The sequence below is a fragment of the Grampus griseus genome, assembly GCF_964374135.1.
Source record: "Grampus griseus genome assembly, chromosome: 5".
NCBI classification, from domain to species: Eukaryota; Metazoa; Chordata; class Mammalia; order Artiodactyla; family Delphinidae; genus Grampus; species Grampus griseus.
In genome coordinates, this window is record NC_138998.1 from 62,059,055 (window position 1) to 62,084,578 (window position 25,524).

The 25,524-nt window shown below is 39.2% G+C and overlaps 1 protein-coding gene across 1 annotated transcript in view; it reads right to left on the reverse strand.

Annotated features, from left to right (window-relative positions):
- Positions 1 to 16,196, reverse strand: part of EHHADH (enoyl-CoA hydratase and 3-hydroxyacyl CoA dehydrogenase) — a 51,829-nt gene extending 35,633 nt beyond the window's left edge. Inside the window, exons 1-4 of the mRNA XM_082654909.1 lie at positions 16,078 to 16,196; positions 11,509 to 11,612; positions 6,371 to 6,543; positions 2,100 to 2,211 (exon numbers count right to left, since the gene is read on the reverse strand). Of these exons, the coding sequence (XP_082511035.1) occupies positions 2,100 to 2,211; positions 6,371 to 6,543; positions 11,509 to 11,612; positions 16,078 to 16,151 (463 nt within the window). The 5' untranslated portion in view covers positions 16,152 to 16,196. The remainder of the gene's footprint in view (positions 1 to 2,099; positions 2,212 to 6,370; positions 6,544 to 11,508; positions 11,613 to 16,077) is intronic.
- Between the last annotated feature and the right edge of the window lie 9,328 nt (positions 16,197 to 25,524).

Sequence of the window (25,524 nt, forward strand, 5' to 3'; positions counted from 1 at the left end):
AGTTTTCTGCTCAAAACACTCTAACGCCTTTCTACCTCTTCAGAAGAAAAGCCAAAGTTCTCTCTATAATCTTCAAGTCCCTACCTGATGTGACTTTACCCCCTACTACTCTTCCCCTTACTCACCTTACTCTAGCTTCATTGACCTTCTTGCTGTTCTTTGAAATTTCCAAGTATGCCCCTACCTCAGGGCTTGGTATTTGCTATTTTCTCTGTGTGGAATATCTTCCTCCAGATATTGGCATAACAAGCTTCCTCCATCCTTCAGGTATTCACTCACATTCATTTTGTAGGAAAGCCTTTCCCAACTATCCTACCTAAAATATTACCCAACCCCCAGCCCTATCATTTTACATTTCCCCTTTCTGCTTTATGTTTTCTCCTTAGCACTGATCTCCATCTAACCTACCATGTATACTACTTACATAATAGGTAGGCATGGAGTTTAAGAAGAGTATACAGTGTGGTAGCTGGTCTCCAAAGTGACCTGCCATGTGTTTGACCTCTAAGTATTCAAGTTCCCCTCCCAAGTTGGATAGGGAAGACTTGTATAATCAATAGAATAGTTCAGAAAAGATGGCACGTGACTCCAAAGCTAGGTCATAAAAGACATTGCAGTCTTTGCCTTGCTCTCTCTTGGATCACTCACTCTACAGGAAGCCAGCTTCCATGCTGTGAGGATATGCAGGTAGCTCTAGAGAGAGGTCCATGTGGAGAGGAAATGAAGCCTCCTGCCAACAGTCAGCAGCAGCCATCCATGTGAGTGCGCCATCTTGGAAGCAGATCTTGGAAGTAGATCCTCCAGCCCCAGTCAAGTTTTCAGATGACTATGGCCCCAGTCAGTATCTTGACTGCAACTTCATGAGAAACCTTGAGCTAGAACCCAACTAAGCTGTTCCCAAATTCCTGACCCACAGAAACAAGGGAAGAAAAACACTGCCAATCAAACCACAACTCACAATGAATGTAAGAGGCGTCCTGATTTCAAAGATGTGGAAAACACTGTGCATTTTTGAATTGATAATTATTGTTATTGTTGTTGTTTTCTGTATATAATATCCATAAGGGCAGGAGTTTTTGTAGGTTTGATTTACCTCTATAGTTCCCACTGCCTACAACAGGGCCCAGCACATGAGAAAAAATTAAACAGCTGCTGCATGAGTGAATAAAAATTAATTTGTACAAGGCATATTGTTTATATGTGGTACAGCTGGGATTCAAGCTCAGGTCTTTGATTCTAAAGATTGTGCTCTTTTTATTGCCCATTCTTTGGGATATAGTCTATTACCAAGATCCTCATCTTATTTTTACTCAATCCTCCTCTTTCACTAAAGTCAGATATGGGAATAATAACATATAACTAACACTTTTTACCATGTCTAGGACTGTTCTAAGCACATTGTATGCATTAAGGTGTCTAATCTTCACCACACCACCATATGGTAGGTGCTATTGTCATAAACATTTATGAAGAAACTAAGGCACAAAGAGGTAAAGTGTCTGGCCCAAGGCCTCATTAGTTCCACCTGTTTGGAGTAAATAGTTATGTATGTTCTTTCATCCAACCTCACTTCGACTGGCAATATCTTTCTATGTCTTATCATATTTGGTAAATTCAGGGTCTCTAGATGATTTCTAGTGTTGCATTGTTCACATTCCCTATTGAAAGAGAAAACTTTTATTTGAAGCTAACACCTTATCACCTGGGAAATGAAAAATGCAGTCATTTCCAAACTAAAATTTGAAATCTTTCCTTGGAAATTCTGGTTTCAATTCTTGTTTATATTACAATTTCTAAATTAGATCTGAATATAATGCACCCTATGTGAAACCAGTGTCTATGAGCAGACACTTAAATTTGATTAGGGCTCGGTATATACTTTCATTTAGAAAGCACTCACATTTGCTCTTCATGGTAACTTTCGAGAAGCTCTCAGAAAAGGCATTCTTTACATTTAAAGATGAGAAAATTGACATCAAAGAAGTTAAAGTATCCTCTTAAAATTACATGGGTAGGGAATGGTCAAGCCAGAATGTTTCTAAATCCTAGTCCAGTTCCTCACATTGAACTAGACAGACATTGGCAGGGTTAGTACTGACCTGAGGTAATTAAGTCAAGTGCAGCAGGAACTCCAATAAGTCTGGGGAGAAGCTGGGTTCCTCTTGCACCAGGAAGGATTCCTAGTGTGACCTCTGGGAAGCCAACTTGAGCCTATCAAAGATTGAAGGCATAAAGGTCATTAGAATGAGATGATATATTCAGAGTCAAGGCAAGCATTCCCCTGGGTTTCTCACACCCTCAAAAACATTGCTGCATAGAATTCAGTGAGAGTTTCTACAGAGAAAATTAGTGCACACCCTCTCCTTTAATTAATAGCATAAATAGAGCTGTGCCATCCCTAAGTCTTCATGTTGAAACACATCCCCAGCTTCTTACACAATTCTTCTCTGACTCAATTATTCACAGAATGGGAAAAAATAGTTGCTAATAACATATGTGGAATATATAAAGAACTTTTATAACTCAATAATAAAAAGACAAATGATCCAATTCAAATGGGCAAAGCATCTGAATAGACATTACTCCAAAAAGATACAAATGGCCAATAAGCACATGAAAAGATGCTCAATATCATTAGCCATCAGGGAAATGCAAATCAAAACTACAAGATACCACTTCACACCCACTATGATGGCTATAATAAAAAAGACATACAATAACAAGTTTTAGAGAGTATGTGGAGCATACAAAACCCTCATACATTGCTGGTGGGACCGTAAAATGATGCAGTCACTTTGGAAAACAATTTGGCAGTTTCTCAAAGGTTAACCATACGACCAGAGTTACCATACGACCCAACAATTCCACTCCTCTATATATACTCAAAAGAAATGAAAACATGCCCACAAAAAACACTTGTGCAAAAATTTTCATAGCATCATTGTTCATAAATCCAAGAAAGAAGAAACAATCCAAATGTCCATCAAGTAATGAATGAATAAAGAAAATGTGGTATATCCATAAAAAGAAATATTCAGCCATGGAAGGGAATAAAATACTAATGACATGTTACAACACAGGTGAACCTTGAAAACAATGCTAAGTGGAAAAAACCAGACACAAAAGACAACATATTGTATGTTTTCATTTACATGAAGTGTCTAGAATAGGTAAATCCATACAGACAGAAAGTAGATTAGTAATTGCTAGGACTGGGGGAGAGGGAAATGATGGTTTACTCCTAAAAGGTGTGAAGTTTCTTTTGAGGGTGATGAAATATCCTAAAATCAACTGTGGTAATGATTGCGTAACTCTGTGAATATACTAATATACCGCTGGACTGTACACTTTAAATGAGTGAATTATATGGTATATGAATTATATCTCAATGAAGCTATTATAAAAAGAGAAAGAAAGAAAGAAAGAAGGAAAGGGAGGAAGAAAGGAAGAAAGGAAGCGAGGAAGAAAGGAAGGGAGGAAGAAAGGAAGAAAGTCAGGCAGCAACCTCAGTCCAGATGAGAGGGTGAGATTGAGACCTTAATCACATGTCTCTCTTTGCCTTAAAAGTGGCCAAAGTTCTGTTAGTCATTTTCCAGGTATAAGGATGGGAGGAGGAGGGTACTTAAATACAGACTGCCATTTGCCCAAATTGTGATGCCAACAGCTCCAAAATACCTGGAATGTTTGAGCCTCTCTCACATGAGGCTTTCCTAGCAGTTGATCACCATTTTTCCCACCAGTGGTCATCCCTATCCCCTGACTTACTATTGCTTATAACTTAGATCTGCACTGAGTGTGCAGAAGGTCATGGTATTAGGAACACAGAAAAAGGAACACTTAGGATATGTGTCTTTATTTATAAGTTTTATAAAAAATTAAAACAACATAGGGAAATGGTTAAATAAATTATGATAAATCTATAAGATGAAAAATTATGCAACCATTTAAAATGATATTTTTAAGGAATATTTCCAATAAGATTGACAGCAAATTTCTCATCAGAAACCATGGAGAGGGCTTCCCTTGTGGCACAGTGGTTAAGAATCCACCTGTCAATGCAGGGGACTTGGGCTCGAGCCCTGGTCTGGGTAGATCCCACATGCCACGGAGCAACAAAGCCCATGTGCCATAACTACTGAGTCTGCACTCTAGAGCCCGCTAGCCACGACTACTGAGCCCACATGCCACAGCTACTGAACCCCATGCACCTAGAGCCCCTGCTCTGCAACAAGAAAAGCCACCACAATAAGAAGCCTGCGCACCACAAGGAAGAGTAGACCCCACTCACCGCAACTAGATGAAGCCCACACACAGCAACAAAGACCCAACACAGCCAAAAATAAATTAATTAAAAATAAAAAAAAAAAGATACCAGGGAGACCAGTGCCAGTGGGATGACACGTTCAAAGTACTGAAAGAAAAGTACTGTCAACCAAGAATTCTACATCCAGCAAAACTAGTCATTAAAAATGAAGGCAAATTGGGACTTCCCTAGTGGTGCAGTTGTTAAGAATCTGCCTGCCAATGCAGGGGACACAGGTTCGAGCCCTGGTCCGGGAAGATTCCCACATGCCGTGGAGCAATTAAGCCCATGTACCACAACTACTGAGCCTACACTCTAGAGCCCGTGAGCCACAACTACTGACACCCGTGAGCCTAGAGTCCATGCTCCACAACAAGAGAAGCCACCACAATGAGAAGCCTGCACACCACAGTGAAGAGTAGCCCCCGCTCACTGCAACTAGAGAAAGCCCACATTGCAGCAATGAAGACCCAACACAGCCCAAAATTAAAAAATAAATAAAAATTTATTTTAAAAAATGAAGGCAAATTAAGACATTTTCAGATAAATAAAAATTGAATTTGTTGCTAGCAGATCTGCCCTACAAGAAATCCTTCAGGATGAAATGAAAAGACACTAGACAGTAACTCAAATCCACATGAAGGAATAAAGAACACTGTTAAAGGGTAACTACACAGGTAAATATAAAAGACAGTATTAATGTAATTTTTTGTTTGCAATTCCTCTTTTTCCTTACCTGATTTAAAAGACCACTACATTAAGCAATAATTATATATTTATGTTGATGGGCATGCAATGTATAATGATATAATTTGTGACAATAACAGCATAAAGGTGGTGTGTAACAGAACTATATGGGAGCAAATTTTTTACATACTATTGAAATTAAGTTGGTATTAATCTGAACTAGCTTATCAGAAATTAAGATGTTAACCCCAGGGCAACCACCACTAAGAAAATAACTCAAAAATATACAGTGAAAGAAACAATAAGAGAATTAAAAGTGTACTAGAACTTATCCATTTAATACAAACAAAAGCATTAATGGAGGAACTGAGGAATGAAAAAATATAAGACGTAGAAAACAAATAGCAAAATGGCAAAAGTCCTTCCTTATCAGTAATTATGTTAAATGTAAATGGTACAGATTGGTAAAATGGATAAAGAATATTTAATAATAATTTAGATACAGTATTAGTATAAAAATAGACTACAAGTGAAATACAATAAAATTCCAAATGTATTTTTTTTTTAAAAAAAAGATTGCGAAGAAAAAAAATTACACAGGAAAAAGACAAGGAAGAAAAAAAATAAAATGTCAATAGTGGTTATTTCTGAACTGTGAGTTTATGGTGACTTCAGTTTTACATCTTTGTACTTTCCTGTATTTTATAGTCTATTACAATGATGAATATTATCTTTATTATTAGAAAAATGTATTACTTATAAAAATATTACTATTATAAGACTGGTATCACAAACCTCAATCTACATGTCTAATAACCCAAATTAAATCTATTTCCAGAAATACATGGATTTACTAGTTGTGCACAGTTTCCAATAGGAACTTGTCTTCTTAAGTACTAAAAATTATGAGACCACAAAACTGAAATGTTTGAGATAGGAAACAAAAATTTAAATTAAGTATGTACACTCAGGGGTGATGGTCAAAATATTAATACCTCATACTGCATGAGCATAGCTCAGTGAAATCTGATGTGGGCCATAGTACTAGAGCAAGGTCCTGGGTGTCCTGTACAGGAGTTCCCCTTTAACTAGTGGGTCATGGGAAGGTCCAAAGGCTAGGGTTAGGGGAAGTGATGGGACAGTCACAGGCTCAGGGTAGTAACTCTTTATCAACTAGAATGGACATATTTCAACATTTCAACAAAGAGTAACACTGTACTTGTATGTAACAGCTGAACACCAGTGCTAGAAAAACCTAAGAGTTGTGAACCAGTAAGCTAACCATTCAAAATGATCACCTCTGATGCTTATGACTACATTTAGAGCTTGCTCTAAAGAAAAGCTCCCTACATCAAATCCCATATGGATCCCCTCTGTTACCTCTGCATGGGCAATCCTATAGTGACAGCCCAGGGCCAGCTCCAGTCCCCCTCCTAAAGCCACCCTTTGGATAGCTGCCACCACAGGCTTCTTGTTTCTCTGTACTTCATCTACTACACTTCCCAATGTCAAGTCAAAGGTCTTATCAGCACTGAAGCCACGGATATCAGCACCTAAGAACACAAAGACAAGGAAAAAAGAGAGTTGAAGAAGACTTTGCTATAGAACAATAAGTTACCAGATTACACTTAAGGAATCTCAGATCTCTTTGGACCCATGAAACTCTTTATCCTTTGGTTGCAGACACAGTAAAGGAACAAGTAGCCTGGAAAATGTAGAAAGATATGAGAGAAAATCCTCAAATCTTTATCAGAAGTCCTGTAATCTAAAATCTGTCTTTCCATATGATAGTAGTAACTCTACTTTTAGAAAAATTTGAAAGCTCAGAAAAGGGAAGCAAAGATTCTAAGATTGAGTCAGCCATTCCCATTTTTTGCATGATACTGTTCACCAACTCTATTCACAGCAATTTAGACCCATATCTTTGTTAAGGGCATCAGTCATAACAATATAAAACCTCAGAGTAACATGAAGACATATTTGTGAGTTATATGTTAATCAATCAGCTTAGAATTACATTTCTGTGATAGACTTTTTTGTGATCAATAAAAGTAACAACATTTACTGCTTTTCCTAATTATAAAAATCATATGCATTATAGAAATCTTGAAAAATACACAAAATTATAAAGGATAAAAATATTACTCCAAATATCACCACACAGAGATAACAATGTAATATTTTGGTGAATTTTTAGTTTTTTCCCAACGCATGTATGTAAATTGCTTTGTGACCTTGAGTAAGTTATTTAACCATTTTGTTTCAATACCTATCTTAAATAACTGATGTGACAATTAAATGAATGTTTACTATAATATATATTTTTAACAATATTGAGAACACTCTGTAAAGTCATTTTTTATATTTTCCTTTTTTCACATAACATTATACATAGTAGTGAGCTTTTCCCCTATAGCATTATATGTTCTTTGAAAATATTAAGCCTGGTACAAGTTAAAAAGTTAAATTAATTATTTCATGTTCAGCCTTTCTTTTTTTTTTTTTTTTTGCTACCTGCTCCTCATCTAGCATCCATCCAGGGATTGTGCTTTTTTTCTCACCAATCCATCATATTTCACACTCTACTGTTATTATTTATTTTTATTTTTTTAGATTCCTTTTGGTTCTAGAGAAACAAGGTGAACTTCAGTCTGAATGTCATGTCTATTATTCCTGTAACTTTAGGTTAAACTAATTTTTCAAGTAACAGAAGCAATTAACATTTGTTGGATAAATACTATACATAAGGCACTGGGCTAAGTAGTTTCATATATTGTCTCATTTAATTTTCTTAACACCTAAGTTAAATAGTCTATTAACATTTTACAAGTTTAAGTTTAAGGCTTTGAGATGTTAAGTGACTAGTTCAGACATATGATTCTGTAACTGGTTGAATAAGGATTTGAGCTCAGGCAGTTTGACTACACAGTTCACATTCTTAAATGTTATACTACATTCTTCTACTTGCAGCAAAAGGTTAGTATGATCATCCCAATTTTATAGAAACCAAGGCACAGACAAGAGTATAGTGATTTTACTTTTTAACTGTTTATCTCTGGCACATAGAAATGCAATTAATTTTTGGATCCTGATTTTACATCCAGCAAAATTCCTAAATTCTATTATTAATTCTAATAATTTTCTGATAGATTTATTTTTTACAAACACTCATTTCTTCTGAATAATGATGGTTCTGTTTCTTCCTTCCCAATGCTTATACCTTTTATTTCTTTTTCTAGGCTGGCCAGGGCCTAGAATATAATGTCAAATACAAATGGTGATAGCAGCCAGCCTTGTCTTATTTCTTTCTGAAAAGGAAAGCATTCAATTTACCATTTTGTTTGATGTTTGCTGTAGGTTTTTAAAAATAGATACATTTTGCCTGATGAAGACATTTTCTTTCTATATTTAGTTTACTAAGAATTTTAATCTTTAATGCATGCTAAACGTTACCAAGTGTTTTTTTCTGAATCTCTTGAAATAATCACATGATTTTCCTCCTTTAATCTTTTAATAGGATGAATTACATTGATGTCTCATGTTTAATGAATCTGGTATTTCTGGGATGAAAGTAATATATCATGCTTTTTATATATCGTTAGATTCAGTTTTATTATATAATGTTTCAGAGTTTTATATCTAGGTTAAACAAAAAACAAAAATACAAATAAAATTGGCCTTTAATTTTGCTTTTTCATACTGTCTTGACAGGTTTTGTTATCAAGGTTATGCTAGCCTCACAAAAGGAGTTGGGAAGTGTACTGGATAGAACGGTGTCCACCCAGAACCTGTGAATGTGATCTTATTTGGAAATAGGGTCTTTGCAGATATAATCAGGTAAAGAAGAGGTCATACTGGATCAGTGTGGGTCTATATAAGATCAGGGAAATTTGGACACAGAGGATAAAGCCACAGGAAGACAGAGGCAGAGATAGGGATAATGCAGCAACAAGCCAAGGATTGCCAAGGATTGCCAGCAACCACAGAAGCTAGAAGAGGCAAGGAAGACTTCTTCCCTAGAGGCTTTGGAGAAAGAATGGCCTTGCAGATATCTTGATTTTGAACTTTTAGCCTCTGGAACTCTGAGAGAATAAACTTCTATTGTTTTAAGCCACCCAGTTTGTGCTCACTTGTTATGGCAGCCCCAGGAAACTAATATAGAAAGTGTTCCCTCTTATTTTTATTCTCTGAAATGTTTGTGTAAAATTAGAATGATATTTTCCTTGACTTTTCAGTTAGAGGTTACCAATGAAGTCATCTGGGACTTGAATTTACTTTGTGAGATTTTTGATTACTGACTCAATTTCTTTAATGGTTTTCTGTTTCTTCTTGAATCAATTTTGTAAGCTCTGTTTTTCTACTTGTTCATATTATCATTTTTAATGGCTAGAGCATCTTCAGTGATATCCCTTTTGTCATTCTTTATATGTATTGTTTGTATTGTCTCTTTTTTTTCTTGATAAGCCTCTCTGAAGCTTTATCAATTTTATTAGTATTTTCAAAGAACATTTGATATTATTGTTCTCTTGATTCACATTCGTATTCTATTTTAGTAATTTCCCCTCTATCATTTCCTTCCTTCTACTTCATTTGGATCTATTTTACTGTTTGTTTTGTCAGTTCCTTAATAGGAATACCACAATATGTTTCAGTGTTTTTTCTTTTCTGATATATACCTTTAAGGCCATACATTTCCTGCTAAGCTTTGCTTTAACTGTATCCCTCAAGTTTTATATATTGTTTTTATTATCATTCAGTTAAAAATATTTTCTAAATTACATTATGATTTCTGCTTTGACTCAAAGGTTATTAAAAAATGAATTTATTTTCCAAACACATGAGAATCTCTAGTTATATTTTTGTTATTGATTTCTAGCTTGATTGCACTGTTGTCAGAGATATTCTAAATGAAATTTATTGAGATAAGCTTTCACAGTCCAGTAGCTGATCAACTTTTGTAAATGTTGCAGATTGGAGAATACATATTTTCCGATTGCTGGGCACATTGTTCTATCTAAGTCCATTAAGTCAAGTCTGACAATCCCTAATGCTTTTCCAGAACAATTATTTTTGCTGCCTCTGAACTCTAACTACGTTCTCTCCTACCTCCTTTTTTTTTTTTTTTTTTTTTTTTTTTTTTTTTTTGCAGTACGCGGGCCTCTCTCACTGTTGTGGCCTCTCCCGTTGCGGAGCACAGGCTCCGGACGCGCAGGCCCAGCGGCCATGGCCCACGGGCCCAGCCGCTCCGCGGCACGCGGGATCCTCCCGGACCGGAGCACGAACCCGCGTCCCCCTCATCGGCAGGCAGACTCTCAACCACTGCGCCACCAGGGAAGCCCTCCTACCTCCTTTTTTACAAAGAAATATCAGTTCTGATTTTTCATAATTCTGATCCCTCACTCCATGCCTCAAAGTCACCATCTTGGGCTCCCAACCTTAAGTTTTCAAATAGTTGAGTAAGCTATTTAATAGCTGGTTAATGTTTGGCCCACTATTTAACTTCTCTTAGGCTTAGCCTTCTCATCTGTAAATGGAAACTGTAGGATTTACTGAGGATTAAAATATAAAGTATGTAAAAATATTACTATTTTCATTGTTAATAAGTAAATAAGCTACTCAGTACTGGCACATAGCAGGTAAGCTAAACGGTAATTATTATAATGATTAATGTGTTTATATTTATTCATTGTTATGATTTCAACATCTATTTCTTCTCAGGTTACCACGACATACATTAAATTCCTCTGGCAAAAAAAAAAAAAAAGAAGAAGAAGAAGAAAAATGAAAAAAATTCCTCTGGCTACAGTAAGAATACATGGGCCTTCATATCCATGGAACTTTTGTCAAAGGGTATAATTTGGGAAAAGAAGAAAAGGTGCCACAAATACCAGTGAATAAATCACCATTTCAGATGCTTTTGCCGTATTTTGTCACTATTTTGCATCTTCACAGGATAACCCAATAAAGAGTGCATGGTCACTGAGATGGGTGACTATCAGAAGAAAAGTGAAGTCCATTGCAGGACTCTGTGTAAAATAAAAAATAACATTTATCGAACATGTTCTGCATGCAAGCACTGCTCTAGGGCTTTCAGATGTGTTATCTCATTTACTCTCACAAAAACCTGTTAAGATATAAATATTATGGTATCTATTTTATAAATAGAGAAATTGAGTTTCAGGAGATTTAAGGGACTTGCCCAAGCTCGCATAGGATGGTGACACATGCAGAGCAGATATGTACCAGCAGATGTATACTAGCAGCTATAATAGCCATCAAGCCTGGAACTAAATGTCCTCCAAAGGCCCAATCCAATATAAAAGAGAGTAAGGTCAGCATCTTCTCTGGGTTCTCTCCTATGACTCTTGTCTCTTTCTCCACAATGTTTCTCATTCCCATTCAACTCCCATATTCATTACCCACACTATAGTATTACCCACAAGAACAGATAATGCAGCATTGATCTCAGTCTGTGGCAGGATTTCAGAGAGCATGGGAGAGGGTTAGACACTGGTTACCTGCAGAGAAGATGCCATCTGCTCCACAAATCACAATGGCTTTTACTGTATGGTCTGTTAGAGCTTTCTGCAGACCCTCTTTTATTCCACGGAGAACAGTCTCACTAAAAGGGAAAAAAATTACATGAAGCATGAGTCAGAATCAAATTTCTACCATCTCAGAGGTTTTTTTCCTTTCTTAACAATGAAAAATTAAACATATACACGATGTATAAAAATCCTAGATACTTATCATTAAACTTTCACTAATTTAACAAATAATATATGTATTTACTGTAAATTAAGCACTGAGTTGATTAAACACATAAACTTTAGGAAAAAAAGTGTTTTCCTACATTTTGCTGTAACTTTGACCACTTAGAATCAGCACTATCAATTTAAAAATATTATATACATATCCTATGTACAGTGAGGGCTTACAACATCCTAGGGAGAACAAAATGTACACAACACAATATCACACTAAAATAAGTGCTGTAATAAAGGTACAAAGAAAGTGACGTGGAACTCCCGAGAGGAAAGAAAGTCTTGTTTTTAAAAATAAATTTATTATTTATTTATTTTTGGCTGTGTCGGATCTTTGTTGCTGAGTGTGGGCTTTCTCTAGTTGTTGTGAGCGGGGGTTACTCTTTGTTGTGGTGCATGGGGTTCTCATTGCAGTGGCTTCTCTTGTTGTGGAGCACAGGCTCTAGGCACTTGGGCTCCAGTAGTTGTGGCGCATGGGCTCAGTGGTTGTGGCTCACAGGCTCTAGAGAGCAGGCTCAGTAGTTGTGGCGCACGGGCTTAATTGCTCCGCAGCATGTGGGATCTTCCCAGACCAGGGATTGAACCCGTGTCCCCTGCATTGGCAGGCGGATTCTTAACCACTGCGTCACCAGGGAAGTCCCAAGAAAGTTTTTTCAATTTGTCATATTGGCATAATATAAGAAACTGAAATTGTCTAAAAATAACAGTCTAAGTGATGTGGCAGGGGCTGCAAGTTACCCCCAAATATCCCTCCATCCCAACATTCTTTGAAGCATTAAACATCTGGTTTTTAGCTGGATACATGGCTGCCCAAAATAAAGACTACATTTCCCAGCAGTAAGGTCAGCCCGAGGCATTAATTTCTGGCCAATGGGATGGAAACGGATTTGGTACATGCAACTTTTGGGAATAGTCCTCAAAGGATTGGGTATGCTTTTTGCTTTTTCTTTCCTCCCTACTTCTGGCAGGAATGCAGATATGATGGCTAGATTTGGAGCAGCCATTATGGATCAAGAGGTGGAAGCTGTTTATTGAGGATGGCGGAGCAAAAGATAGACAGAATTGGGATCACTGATGATTGTGGAGCAGCCATACCAGTCATTCCAGGACGCTGCTGTGACAGACATCAACTTTTTCTTATTTAATCCATCATGATTTTGAGTTTTCTGTCACTAGCAGCCAAGCCTAATCCTAACTAATTTAGGCGGTAAAGGCAAGGTCTGGGAAAGAAAGGGCATGTAGTAGACTTTGCCAAATTTCAGTAGATGAGGGAGTCATCCACAGAGGAGATAGTTAAAGCCAAGATTGAATGAGTCTGCCAAAGAAAAAGAACAGAGAGCTGAGGGTAGATCTAGATGATCTAAGAGGTGGGAGAGGCTCAGCAGAGTGATTCAGTACCAAGGGAGCCCAAAGTCACAGAGACCAAGAGAGGAGAATTTGCCATGAAGCAGAGGATCAACAAGTGCCAAGGGATGATAAAAGAGGAGAACTGGGAAGAGTGGTGAGGAATTGCTTAAAGGAAAAACGGTAGAACCAGAGGCCAATCAGTTTTGCCTTAGAGTTCTAAGTATTGGGGGAACATTTTATACAGAGTGAAAAAAAAATCTTAAAACAAACAACAACAAATGTCCATAAAGCCAGATTGTTCAGACCAGCAACTGAGTTAAAACCTCAGGGAATAAAGGAGATACTTGCCCTTGTTTATGGCAATTCCCTTTTTTCCACCATTTAACCCCGCTGAAATCAAACAAAACCTCTTGCCTTCAACTAGTTAATTAGAAACCAAATCTGCTAATGGAAAACTGATTCTGAACCATCCATACTACTGAGAAGTCCAAAAGGCACATATTTCCTTCTGGGTAAATGATGGCTGGAAAATGAGCCCAATCTGCGCCACTGAGGAGACAAGGCTGGCTTTTCCCATTTCAACCAACCCCTACTCTTTTATTTCTTATGTTCTTGCTAATTTTGCAAATATAAAACACAGGAAAAAAGAAAAATGAAAATGGCTGTAGTAGATATAGCTTTACTAGATTCTAGTTGAGTGAAAAGGACAACAACTTCGCAGCAATGTCAAGGTCACAGGGGTTAAGAAATTATTTTCTCCCCTTAATATTGTCAGGCATGGAGAAATGGAGTCTAAAGGTAACATTTCATGAGTGATGACCAAAGATCTTTAGCTTCTGTCACTATAGGAAGCCTTTCTTGCGACAATTTTTTAAAGCCAGGGGGTCAGCGAATCAAGCCGTGCCTTGTGACCAGCATTCTTCAAACAAAGAAATAGAAAAGAAAATATAATATATCAAACAAAACAAATAAGTTTCACGAAACTTTGTTTTCAGTTATGTATTCGTATGTGTGTGTGTCTTAGGTTGCTATGTAAAACATGGATTCCTGTGTGGATTATAATTTTAAAAAGTGTGAAAGCCATTGTTCTGGGAGATGGGCCTAGTAATCAGACATGTCCTACATTTGTAAAGAGGGTTGGCATTCACCTGAATAGAAGGAAACCTGGCTGGCTAAAGGAAGCAAGGAAAGATTTGAACTATTTGGTTGGGCCCAAAAATATTCAAATAAGAATCTCTCACTTAGCTAGGAAGAAATAACTTCCCACATAAAATTAGAAATAGGAAGGGAGAAAGGAAGGAAGGGAAGAAGAAAAGTGTAAAGCAAAAAAAAAAAAAATTGGGAACCTGTTAAACTTGATGAATGTGCTGGGACACACACCTCTACCTAAACATAAGTTCAGAAGAAGGTAGATGGAAAAGGGCAAGAAAGCATTTATTCCCAAGTGGAGAAAATCTTGATGCAGCTGCAATGAATCCTGAGCAGCGGGGCCTGCTGGTAGGGGCTTGTAACAGGCCTTCTGACTAATAGTACTAATGATAGCTAACATCTGCTAAGTGCCAGTTTATAATCTCTAACACATTTAAACCTCACAACAACTTAATGAGGTAGATACTAACATTTCTCCTGCAAGGGGGGCTAGGGGGCAGGTTAAATAACAGAAACATTTTAAGTAGTTATGGTAAAATATTCCTAGTTATAGGTAGTAGACTGTGGAACCTTTTTCCCCAAGTTCTAGATGGGCACAGTTTCCCATTATGAGCAGAGGTTAAGGCAGAGTCCTAATATTTAGTAATTCTAATAGGAATACAGTCAAGTTCAAAACTGATATGTAATCATATTACTCATGTTTTTCTTCATCAAAGCCAAAATAATAAATATTTTGCTTTTTTCTGAGAGTGGCAAGTAAGTGGACATTATCATCCTTGAATGATTTTATTTCTGATTTTTTATATTTTTAAATGCAAAATTTTATATTAAAATAATTATACTAGTGCTAATGATAAAATCAAATCTGATGATAGTAGGATGAAAATTCAGTTAAAATTAGTATGTCTTCTCATTACAGTCTCTTTTTGCTCCAGCATCATGTGATAAGGATTTTGACCAAAAGTCTTTCTCTTTATGCTTTATATGTTCTCCGTAAATTATCATTTCTTCTAATCCTACTCCCTGTGGATAGGTGACTCTTTCCTAGGCTGATGTATCACTATACTTTTTTCAGAGATATAAAAGAACCAAACCTATATAACGTCATTAACTTTCAAAAGAGCAGCGTTAATCTCACTTTTAAAAAGTAATGCTTTTACAAGTTTAACAAGGAAGGTACTCCACAGTAGTTTTTCAGAAAACGCTATTTAATAGGCTTATTCTGATATGGGCTTAACCCAACATGGATCTTCCACGGAAGCACTAAGACCTTAAGGTTTACAACAGACCAAGAGATATACCTTTGCATATCTGGGCCAGGACACAATCCTCTTTTACTCACTGTGTTGGCATTAAAGGGGATCTATATTTTTAACAGTGCGAAGCCACTTTATTGTTGGATTCCTAAAACTTTTAGTCACACATTATAAGGGTGGCCTGGACTCGAGGTTGGGAAGTGAAGGATCAAGGTCCAGCCAGCATTGCACTAAGACCTTTGGAATAGAAAGTACGGCTGAGAAGTCAAAGTTGCAAGCAAGCAGAAGAGTCCAGCGCGAAGGGAGCACGGACAGACCCGATCCATCCCAGCTCCCCCGCTTCGTAGCCATCTGTCTGCCTCTCAGCCTCGGTTTCCTTACCAGTGAGAGAGTTCTCTGCAAACAGGAACTGAGCTAACCAATGTAAAAGGCCCTGGCATATGCCCAGGTTTAATCCGTTTCAGTGTCTCTCTCCGTTTAAACCAGCAGGGGAGAGTCAAAGCTTCCACTGCAGGCAGGCGGCTAAGACCCTGCTCGCTGTCCCCGGGCTGAAGGCGGCCGAGCCCGTTACCTGAGCGCGTTGACAGGCGGGTTTCGTAGGCGGATCAGCGCCAGGCAGTTCTGCAGCCGCGTAAACTCAGCCATGTTTCCTCAGTCGCCGAGGTCGCCTCAGCTCATGGCCCCAGGGCGATATCACTTTCACTGGGCGCTGGGCCGGCCCCGCGAGGAGGGGCACCTGCTGGGCCAATGTGAGCTCGGCATCGCCTCCCGCCCCCCGGGCCGCTCCAGGGCGCCGATGCCCATCATCCATCCCAGACCTCCTCCTTCCCCGGACCACAGCCCCGCGCTCTGCAGATCCTTGTCGTCTCCTCTTTGTTGGCTCTTGTCCTGCTCCCTGCACAAAGTAGATCAGGGAGGACTATGGAAAATGAGTGGAATTGCCAGCAAGTCGAGATTTGCAAACCGCTGGCCCAGAGGGGCTGGCTACTCTGGACAAGTCCTAGGTTCCCTAAGTTGGTGGAGCTGTGTCCTCATCACAGTTTTCATCTACACGATCCTTCTTAACAGGGACAGATATCTGGGATCCTCACAATTATGTGATATGACACACACCTGGAACACATAAAATACACAAATCATTCATTTCACCTAAATGGGTACGGTACTAATATCAAATATTTACAGAACCGTCATACAGCGACCTAGTGAAACCTTCAACTTTCCTGCCTGCCCAATCCTTCCATTTCTTTCTTCTTCTGCCATTCCTAAAGATTGTGATTTCCAATACTTCAACCACCAATTGAGCACCTATTATGTGCTAGGCTGTAGGCAGGAGACTAAAGATAAATAAAGCCTCGTTCAGGCTGGGACAAAGTTTTTAAAGATGCAGTTGGCCTCAGGCGGTCTCCACAGTCCATCAGGGGGCTAGAAGGCAGTCTGGAAGTTTCAGAGAAAAAAACAATGGAGCGGTTTTATTCACTAATGTTTCACCAATTTTAGCAAAGATTAAGGATTATTTTCATAGATTTTCTTTTACCTGTTGAAAATAAAACCAGGTTCCTACTCCTAGGAAAGTACCTATTGCCTTGAAGCCCTGAAAACAAGTAGCAGTCAGAACCCATCTAATCCGTCAAGGACAACCTATCAAGGACAGCCCCTCATTTTTTTTTTTTTTTTGGCTGCGTTGGGTCTTTGTTGCTGCACGTGGGCTTTCGTTAGTTGCGTCAAGTGGGGGCTACTCTTTGTTGCGGTGCACGGGCTTCTCACTGTGGTGGCTTCTCTTGTTGCAGAGCACGGGCTCTAGGCACTTGGGCTTCAGTAGTTGTGGCACATGGGCTCAGTAGTTGTGGTTCGCGGGCTCTAGAGCGCAGGCTCAGTAGTAGAGTGTACGGGCTTAGTTGCTCTGCAGCATGTGGGATCTTCCCAGACCAGGGATCGAACCTGTGTACCCTGAATTGGCAGGCGGATTCTTTTTTTTTTTTTTTTTTTTTTTTGCGGTACGCGGGCCTCTCACTGTTGTGGCCTCTCCCGTTGCAGAGCACAGGCTCCGGACGCACAGGCTTAGCGGCCATGGCCCACGGGCCCAGCCGCTCCGCAGCATGTGGGATCCTCCCGGACCAGGGCACGAACCCCCATCCCCTGCATTGGCAGGCGGACCCTCAACCACCGCGCCACCAGGGAAGCCCGGCAGGCGGATTCTTAACCACTGAGCCACCAGGGAAGTCCCAGCCTCTCACTTTTGATAGCCAGCCAATCACAAACAGCCCAGGGCACACGCCTCTGAGTGCCAACATTCAACATCAACCAGCCTCTTACAAGTGGCATCAATCTCTACTGCCTCTAAAATTCGCCAATCCCTGAATTCAACCTTGCCCAAAAACTATATGTAAGATCAACAGTCTGCTCTGCTTGGAGAGACTATGTATGACCAGCACAGCTTTCCCTTACTGTAGGAAGCAATAGATTCAGTATTGTCTTTTCAGATGTCGGCCTCTAGGGGAACAATTCTGCCGTCCATCCTAACAACTTCGAGTACCTCCACAAAGGCCATGTAGGCAAGGCTTAACAGTTCTGAAATTGCTCCTGGAGGAAGTGGAGATCAGCATGGTGTGGAGCCGTTTTGAGGCATTTTTCTCATCTACATCTTGGAGTCAGCCACGGGTCATTTCTCATCTATCTCCCTAGTTTTATTTGAACACAGAACTTTCTGCCTTGCACCTCCCTCCCCTTAGGTACAGCTGCAAATTTCTGTGTAAGTCTACAAAACTGTTTGGCAGTTTATTTTTTTTTTAATTCTATTTTTTTTTAGTGAAACAAGTAAAAGGTTTATTAGGAGCAAAAAAGTACATGTGAATAGACACACATGGGTGGGCTCAGAGAGAGAGTCGCGCCTTTGTGGTAGTTTAAATCACTTACATGGGGCCTTTCTTCTGGGTTTTCTCTGGCCAATCATCTTGCTTTGCCTGACTCAGAGTCCGTATTTGGTTAACTCAGTGTCCTCCCCGTGTGCGTGCGCACCTCTTAGCCAAGATGGATTCTGGCGCAGAAGCCTATGGGAAGGTTGACGCCACGTATTATGCGGTGGTGCCCCCTCCCTTTTTGGCCCCCAAGGAGTCTTTCTACGCATGGGTAGTCGGGAAGGTCTCCTTGACCTCGAGAATGAGAAATATCTGGTCTCTTTATTGTGAATCTGGGCAGGACTCAGCTCCTCCCTGCCTTGCTTGGCAGTAGTTTAGAGTTGGCTCCTCAGCAAGGCCGGGATTAGGGTGGGCAAAATTGAAGAGGGCACTCACTCTCGGTTTCATGCAATTGCTGACCCTGCCCTGCTCCTCAACAACAGCGATCCCCACAGTTCCTGTAATCTGTCATCCAGCCCCTCCTGTTTGGTGCCATACTGTGCGACTAGGTAGCAGATACCATGCTGATCTTTCTTTTGCTGTCTATGTAAATAATAAACTGTCTAAATCTATTTGGACTCCTTATGGGCCCAATCTATGGCAGTGTAGCAAGCTAACATAGCAGGTGCCACCATGATGTTGTTTACAGACCACTTGACCCCTTGACAGTCTCTTGATCGTTGTGATGAACTATTACATTCTTAAATTGTCTTCTTATTAGTTCCAACAAGTGCTACTTAGCAGGATGCCATTCCTCTTGACTAACACACTTCCACATCATTTGCATGTTACTGCTTTTGCTTCTTAAATATGTCATTTTCATTGCTGTCATGGTGTTGCAATTCACAAATAGATCAGTTGATCAGGACTTCCCTGGTGACACAGTGGTTAAGAATCCGCCTGCCAGTGCAGGGGACACGGGTTTGATCCCTGGTCTGGGAAGATCCCACATGCTGCAGAGCAATTAAGCCTGTGTGCCACAACTACTGAGCCTGTGCTCTACAGCCTGTGAGCCACAACTACTGAGCCCACGTGCCACAACTACTGAAGCCCAAGTGCCTAGAGCCCATGCTCCGCAACAAGAGAAGCCACCGCAGTGAGAAACCCGTGCACCTCAACAAAGAGTAGTCCCCGCTCAACGCAACTAGAGAAAGCCCACGTGCAGCAATGAAGACCCAATGCAGCCAAAAACAAGAAAAAAAGAAAAAGAAATATATTCAATGGCCATGATTAAAAAGTCTACAAATAACAAATACTGGAGAGGGTGTGGAGAAAAGGGAACGCTCCTACACTGTTGGTGGGAATGCAAGTTGGTGCAGCCACTATGGAGAACAGTATGGAGGTTCCTAAAAAAAACTAAAAATAGAGATGCCATACGATCCAACAATCCCAGTCCTGGGCATATATCCAGACAAAACTATAATTCGAAAATATAGATATACCCCTATGTTCATAGCAGCACTATTTACAATAGCCAAGACATGGAAACAACCTAAATGTCCACTGACAGATAAATGGATAAAGAAGATGTGGTACACATATATAGTGGAATATTACTCAGCCATAAAAAAGAATGAAATAATGCCATTTGTGGCTACATGCATGGACCTAGAGATTATTATACTAAATGAAGTAAGTCAGAAATATAAAGACAAATACCTTATGATATCACTTACATATGGAATCTAAAATATGACACAAATGAACTTATCTATGAAACAGAAACAGAACTCACAGACAGAGAACAGACTTGTGGTTGCCAAGGGTGTGCAGGGGAGGGTTGGATTGGGAGTTTGAGACTAGCAGATGCAAACTGTTATATAAAAAAATGGGTAAACAACAAGGTCCTATTGTATAGCACAGGGAACTATATTCAATATCCAGTAATAAACCATAATAGAAATAAGGTTTACAAAGAAGTATATTCAGTATCTTGTAATAACCTAAAATGGAAAAGAATCTGAAGAAAAAATGTATATATATATAATATAATGAATTACTTAGCTGTACACCTGAAACTAACACAATATTGTAAATCAACTATACCTCAATTAAAATAGTAGTTCATTACAGCTTAAAAGAAAAATATAAGAATGTAAATATAAAACTTTTATGTACTAGAACGTGTAAATATATACTCATGGTAAAACAGAGCTAGCTATCTAAACTTGGCTTTCCCTGCATTGGTGATCTTTTAGCTCTGGAATCAAGGTGTGGTGTTGTAACACTTCATTTGATAGTGACATGAAGCCATCAGAGCAGACTGCTTTGGTAAACCAATCAGGTTTTTCTGGAACGAATGCAAAATATTGCTTTCCAGCTGGAGTGATAAAATCTCTCACATGTTCTCTTTAATGTCCTTTCCCCTCTCACTGTGGGATACAAATGGACACAAGCCTCTCGGGGAGGATAAAGCCGCAGAAGCCAGACTTCTCAAATGATGCTGTAAAGGAGAGCTGGCCCACTGACTGGAACCAACATGGACTGTTACTGGCTAAAGAAAGAAATTTGGCTCTGTTTGTTAAAGACTTTAAACCTATTGTAACTAATATAGTGAAGAAAAGGGCAGTGAGTACACACTTCCACAGTGAAGTTGGCTGACACTTGAGGACAAAAGCTGCTCATATTAGTGTCTGAAATGAGAGATGGGATAAAAATCATTTCTTCACTATACAATACCATCAGTAATGATAATTTTTATAAATTCAAGTGGCTTGCTCAAGTTCTGAGCCTTGGAGATACACCCCCACACACACACGCACACACATATTCAGTATCTTAATAAGATAAGCCATCAGGATTTCTAAAGGAGACCCAGCTAGGGCAAAAATGACTCCGTCACATGTTAATCATTTTCACCAGCTGAAATGTCAGAGATCAGCAATGTACTACTGAGCATATTTAAAGATCACGCCCATGTGCTGCAACAAAATTTGAGTTGAATGCAGCCAAAAATCGAACTGAGAATTCATTCACTGCTATCTCCCCATGTTTCAGCCTCTCAGCTTTCCAGTGGACTCTGCTTATCGCTTTAGGTTTGCAAATAGTTTTTCACTAAATGCCATCTGTCAACTTCTGAACTGAAAATCATGTACGAAAAATGTCCCTTCTCAACAGGATAGCACCTTTTATGACACTCCTGGCATTCTCTGGCATCCAATTTCATTTCATGTTGAAAGTGCAATTAGGCTGTAGTTCACCTTTATGTTTTCTCAGATCTTTCTCCGGATTTCCCACCATATCATTTTACCGAAGAGACCATTTCATCTGCTAATAAGAATCCTTTTCAGATTTTTCTGACAAACTGGCACCATTTAGAAAAAGGCTACATATATATAAATTTGAGAGATGCTCTAGCTTATTTAGTCTAATATTCTCTCAAATATAGGAATGCCTCAACAACATTCCTAGCACAAGATTACCCACCTCTCTTGAATGCTCTCAATGATGGGGAGCTCAGTACTCTGCATGGTAGACATTTTTGCTTGCTAAAAATTAGCACTATTCCTTAGGACTTTCTACTCCCTGATTCTACTTTTGTTCTCAAAAGTAATTACTCCATGATTCTACTTTTGCTATACACTGCCTTCCTTTAATTAGAACAGTCTTTCATCAGATATTTAAATATGCTAACAAGTCTGTCCCAGCCTGCTCTTCTTAGGCTCTTCCTCAGGTACCACCATTTCTCATAAGAGAAGCAATCTCTAGTTTCTCACTACGTGGGTTGTTCTGGACACTCTTCATGTTTGTCAATGGCAATGATTCTCTGTATTCTGCACCTGTCATCAATCAGGTGATATTCATGTTCCCTTAACTCATGTTTGTTCTTTTTTCTGATCCATAAAAACTCTTTTTCCTTTTAAATTTCAAGTGATGTACTCTTTTCTTTAAAGGATAATTAACTTTTTATTGAGATAGAACTCACATACTACACAACTCACCCTTTGAAAGTGTACGATACAATGATTTTTAGTATATTCACAAAATTGTACATCATCATCACTCTCAAATTCCAGAACATTTTAAGACCACAAAAAGAAATCCTGTATCCATTAAGTAGCCACTTACCATTCCCCTTTCTCCTTATCCCCAGCAAACACAGATCTACTCTAATAAAGACACTAATCTGTCTCTATGGGCTTACATATTCTGGACATTTCATATAAATGGACCCACACAATATGTGGCCTTTTGTGTCTGGTTTCCTTCAGTTAGCATAATGTTTTGTTTTTAAGATCCATCCATGTTGTAGCATATAGCAATACTTCGTTCCTTTTTATGGCTGAATATCCACATTTTGTTTGTCCATTTATCAGCTGGTAGATATTTGGGTTATTTCTACTGTTTTGGCTACTATGAATAATGCTGCTATGAACATTTCATGTACATGTTTTTATGTAAACTGTGTGTTTAATTCTCTGGGGTATACACCTAGAAGTAGAATTGCTTGGTCGTATGGTAATTCTATGTTTAACTTTTTGAGAAACTGCCAAACTGTTTGGCACCATTTAGCATACAATACATACAGCAATGCCTGAGGTTTCCAATTTCTCCAAATCCTTAGCAATACTTGTCCATTTTAAAAATTATTAGGCTAGTTGTTTTTTTTTTTCAATTTTTACTTTTTTATAATTTATTTTTGGCTGCATTGGGACTTCATTGCTGTGCGCTGGTTTTCTCTAGTTGTAGTGAGTGGGGTCTACTCTTTGATGTGGTGCACGGGCTTCTCATTGTGGTGGCTTCTCTTGTCGTGGAGCATGGGTTCTAGGCACGTGGGCTTCAGTAGTTGTGGCATGTAGGCTCAGTAGTTGTGGCTCGCGGGCTCTAAAGTGCAGGCTCAGTAGCTGTGGCACACAGGCTTAGTTGCTTTGTGGCAAGTGGGATCTTCCTGGACGAAGGATCGAACCCGTGTCCCCTGCATTGGCAGGCAGATTCTTAACCACTGCACCACCAGAGAAGTCCCCTCCACTCTTTCTTTCATTCATTCAACAAACATTTTAGAACTGTCCTCTCCCAGAGTCTTGGGATACTCAATCTTTACCAGTATAGATGGTTATTCAGATAGGTGGTATAATAATGTCTTTGGTTAGAGAAACTAACAAGAAAGAAAGAAAGGGAGAAAGGAAGAGTGAGAGAAGAGAGAGGGGAGGGGGGAAAGCAAAGCAAAGCAAAAAAGCCATCTAGTGGTCACAGTGGGAGATAGCATGTGTCTTTTTTTCTACTAGACTGACTAACACAAGGTTTACTGGAGGTAGGACCTTGAAGAGGAAATCGAGGCTAAGAGGGGAAGTGATTTGTTTAAGGTCACATGGCTAGTTAATAGCAGAGCTAGGCGTAGAACCCAAACAAACTGACTCTAAGACCTGTGTAAACTGTGATTGACTCTTAAAAATGTGGTTTGGGAGTTCCCTGGCAGTCTAGCCATTAAGATTCGGCACTTACACTGCTGTGACCTGGGTTCAATCTTGGGGAACTGAGATCCCACAAGCCGCGTGGCATGGCCAAAAAAAAAGAAAAAAGAAATATATATATATATATATGGTTCAAATGATTTAAAATTTGATTAAAACATTTTATACTGATTTTTATCAAGTTATGGTATGTTGGTAGCAAAGGGGGAAAAGAACATTGGTTGAATGAAGGCACTAGATGGACCTATGATAACATTAACATGGAATTATTTTTTCATTAAAAGGTCTGTCTCCCTCACCATATAGAAAGCTCCTCAAAGGCAGGGGATTATTTTATTCATCTTTGTATCCCTAATGCCTGGCCTGGTGTCTCCTGAACGAATGAATAAATGAATAAAATTAGGAGGCTTAGACTTTAGAACTTACTGCCATTGTCTAATTTTGTGACTTTCAGTAAATTATTTAGTTCCAATGGACCACAGATTCATTAAAAGTATCATTGAGGGCTTCCCTGGTGGCACAGTGGTTGAGAGTCCGCCTGCCGATGCAGGGGACACAGGTTCGTGCCCCGGTCCGGGGAGATCCCACATGCCGCGGAGCGGCTAGGCCCGTGAGCCATGGCCGCTGGGCCTGTGCGTCCGGAGCCTGTGCTCCGCAACGGGAGAGGCCACAACAGTGAGAGGCCCGCGTACCGCAAAAAATAAAAAAAAAAAGTATCATTTACCTTTTTTAATGATAGAGTTGGAAGAAACCTTAAATTTCATCTATTCCAACTATATTATTCTATGGGTCTATGGGATTACCTGGTCATTTGGAACACAGACTCATAAGCAACATTTCAATAATAATACCTATGTTAGCTTTGTCATAGTCCTAAAACAGAGTTTGAATATTTAAGAGAAATCGTGTCGAAAAGAGAAGTCTAAATAAAGTTGTGCCATGTTATTGGCAGTGTATTCACAGTATTTATGTTTACCCTCAGGAACTGCTTGAATCCGTTACTTATGCCTGTCCAGCCAGTTAAAACTGAAGGTAGAGCTCACAGGAATTGATACTTAACCCCTCATTTCTGGGTAAATATAAGAAGTTTGCCAGGGGAGAAGGGGCTACGGTGTTTGAAATGAACCCAGCAGTGGCAAGACCAGAACATTCACACGATCATCAGAATCCTGTGGCAACTGCTGGGTTCCACTGCTCTTGTCTCTCTTGGACTGGGATTTTCCTAGTCCTTTTCACTTGAGAGTGAAGGTTTTGCAAGTGAATCTGCTTTTACCTTATTAACACCTTGAGGCATATTTTGGAAATGGAGGAAGGTAGTATTTTTAGACTCTACTTCTGGTCCTAGCCCTGCCATTAATTGTGACTTTTGGTCAGTTGCTTCTCTGGATCCAATTTTCCTTACTTGTAACATCAAGAGGTTGACTAAATAATTACCTCTAAAGTTCTTTTCAGTTCTAACATTCTGTGAATTTTTTTTTTGTTCTAAAGATAAATCCTCAGCTCAGCTGGTCCCATCTATATTTTCCTGGGTTGACTCTCTTCCTCCCATAATAACTTACTATGCATCTCCACATTTTTGAGGGCAGGGCTTGGGTTTTACTCATCTTTCCCTCAGTACCTAGCACAATAACCAAGCAGGTGATTTCAAGGAGCGTCAAAACGGATTCTTATACAAAATTCCATCTTTGTCTGGAGGAGCTCACAGTTCAG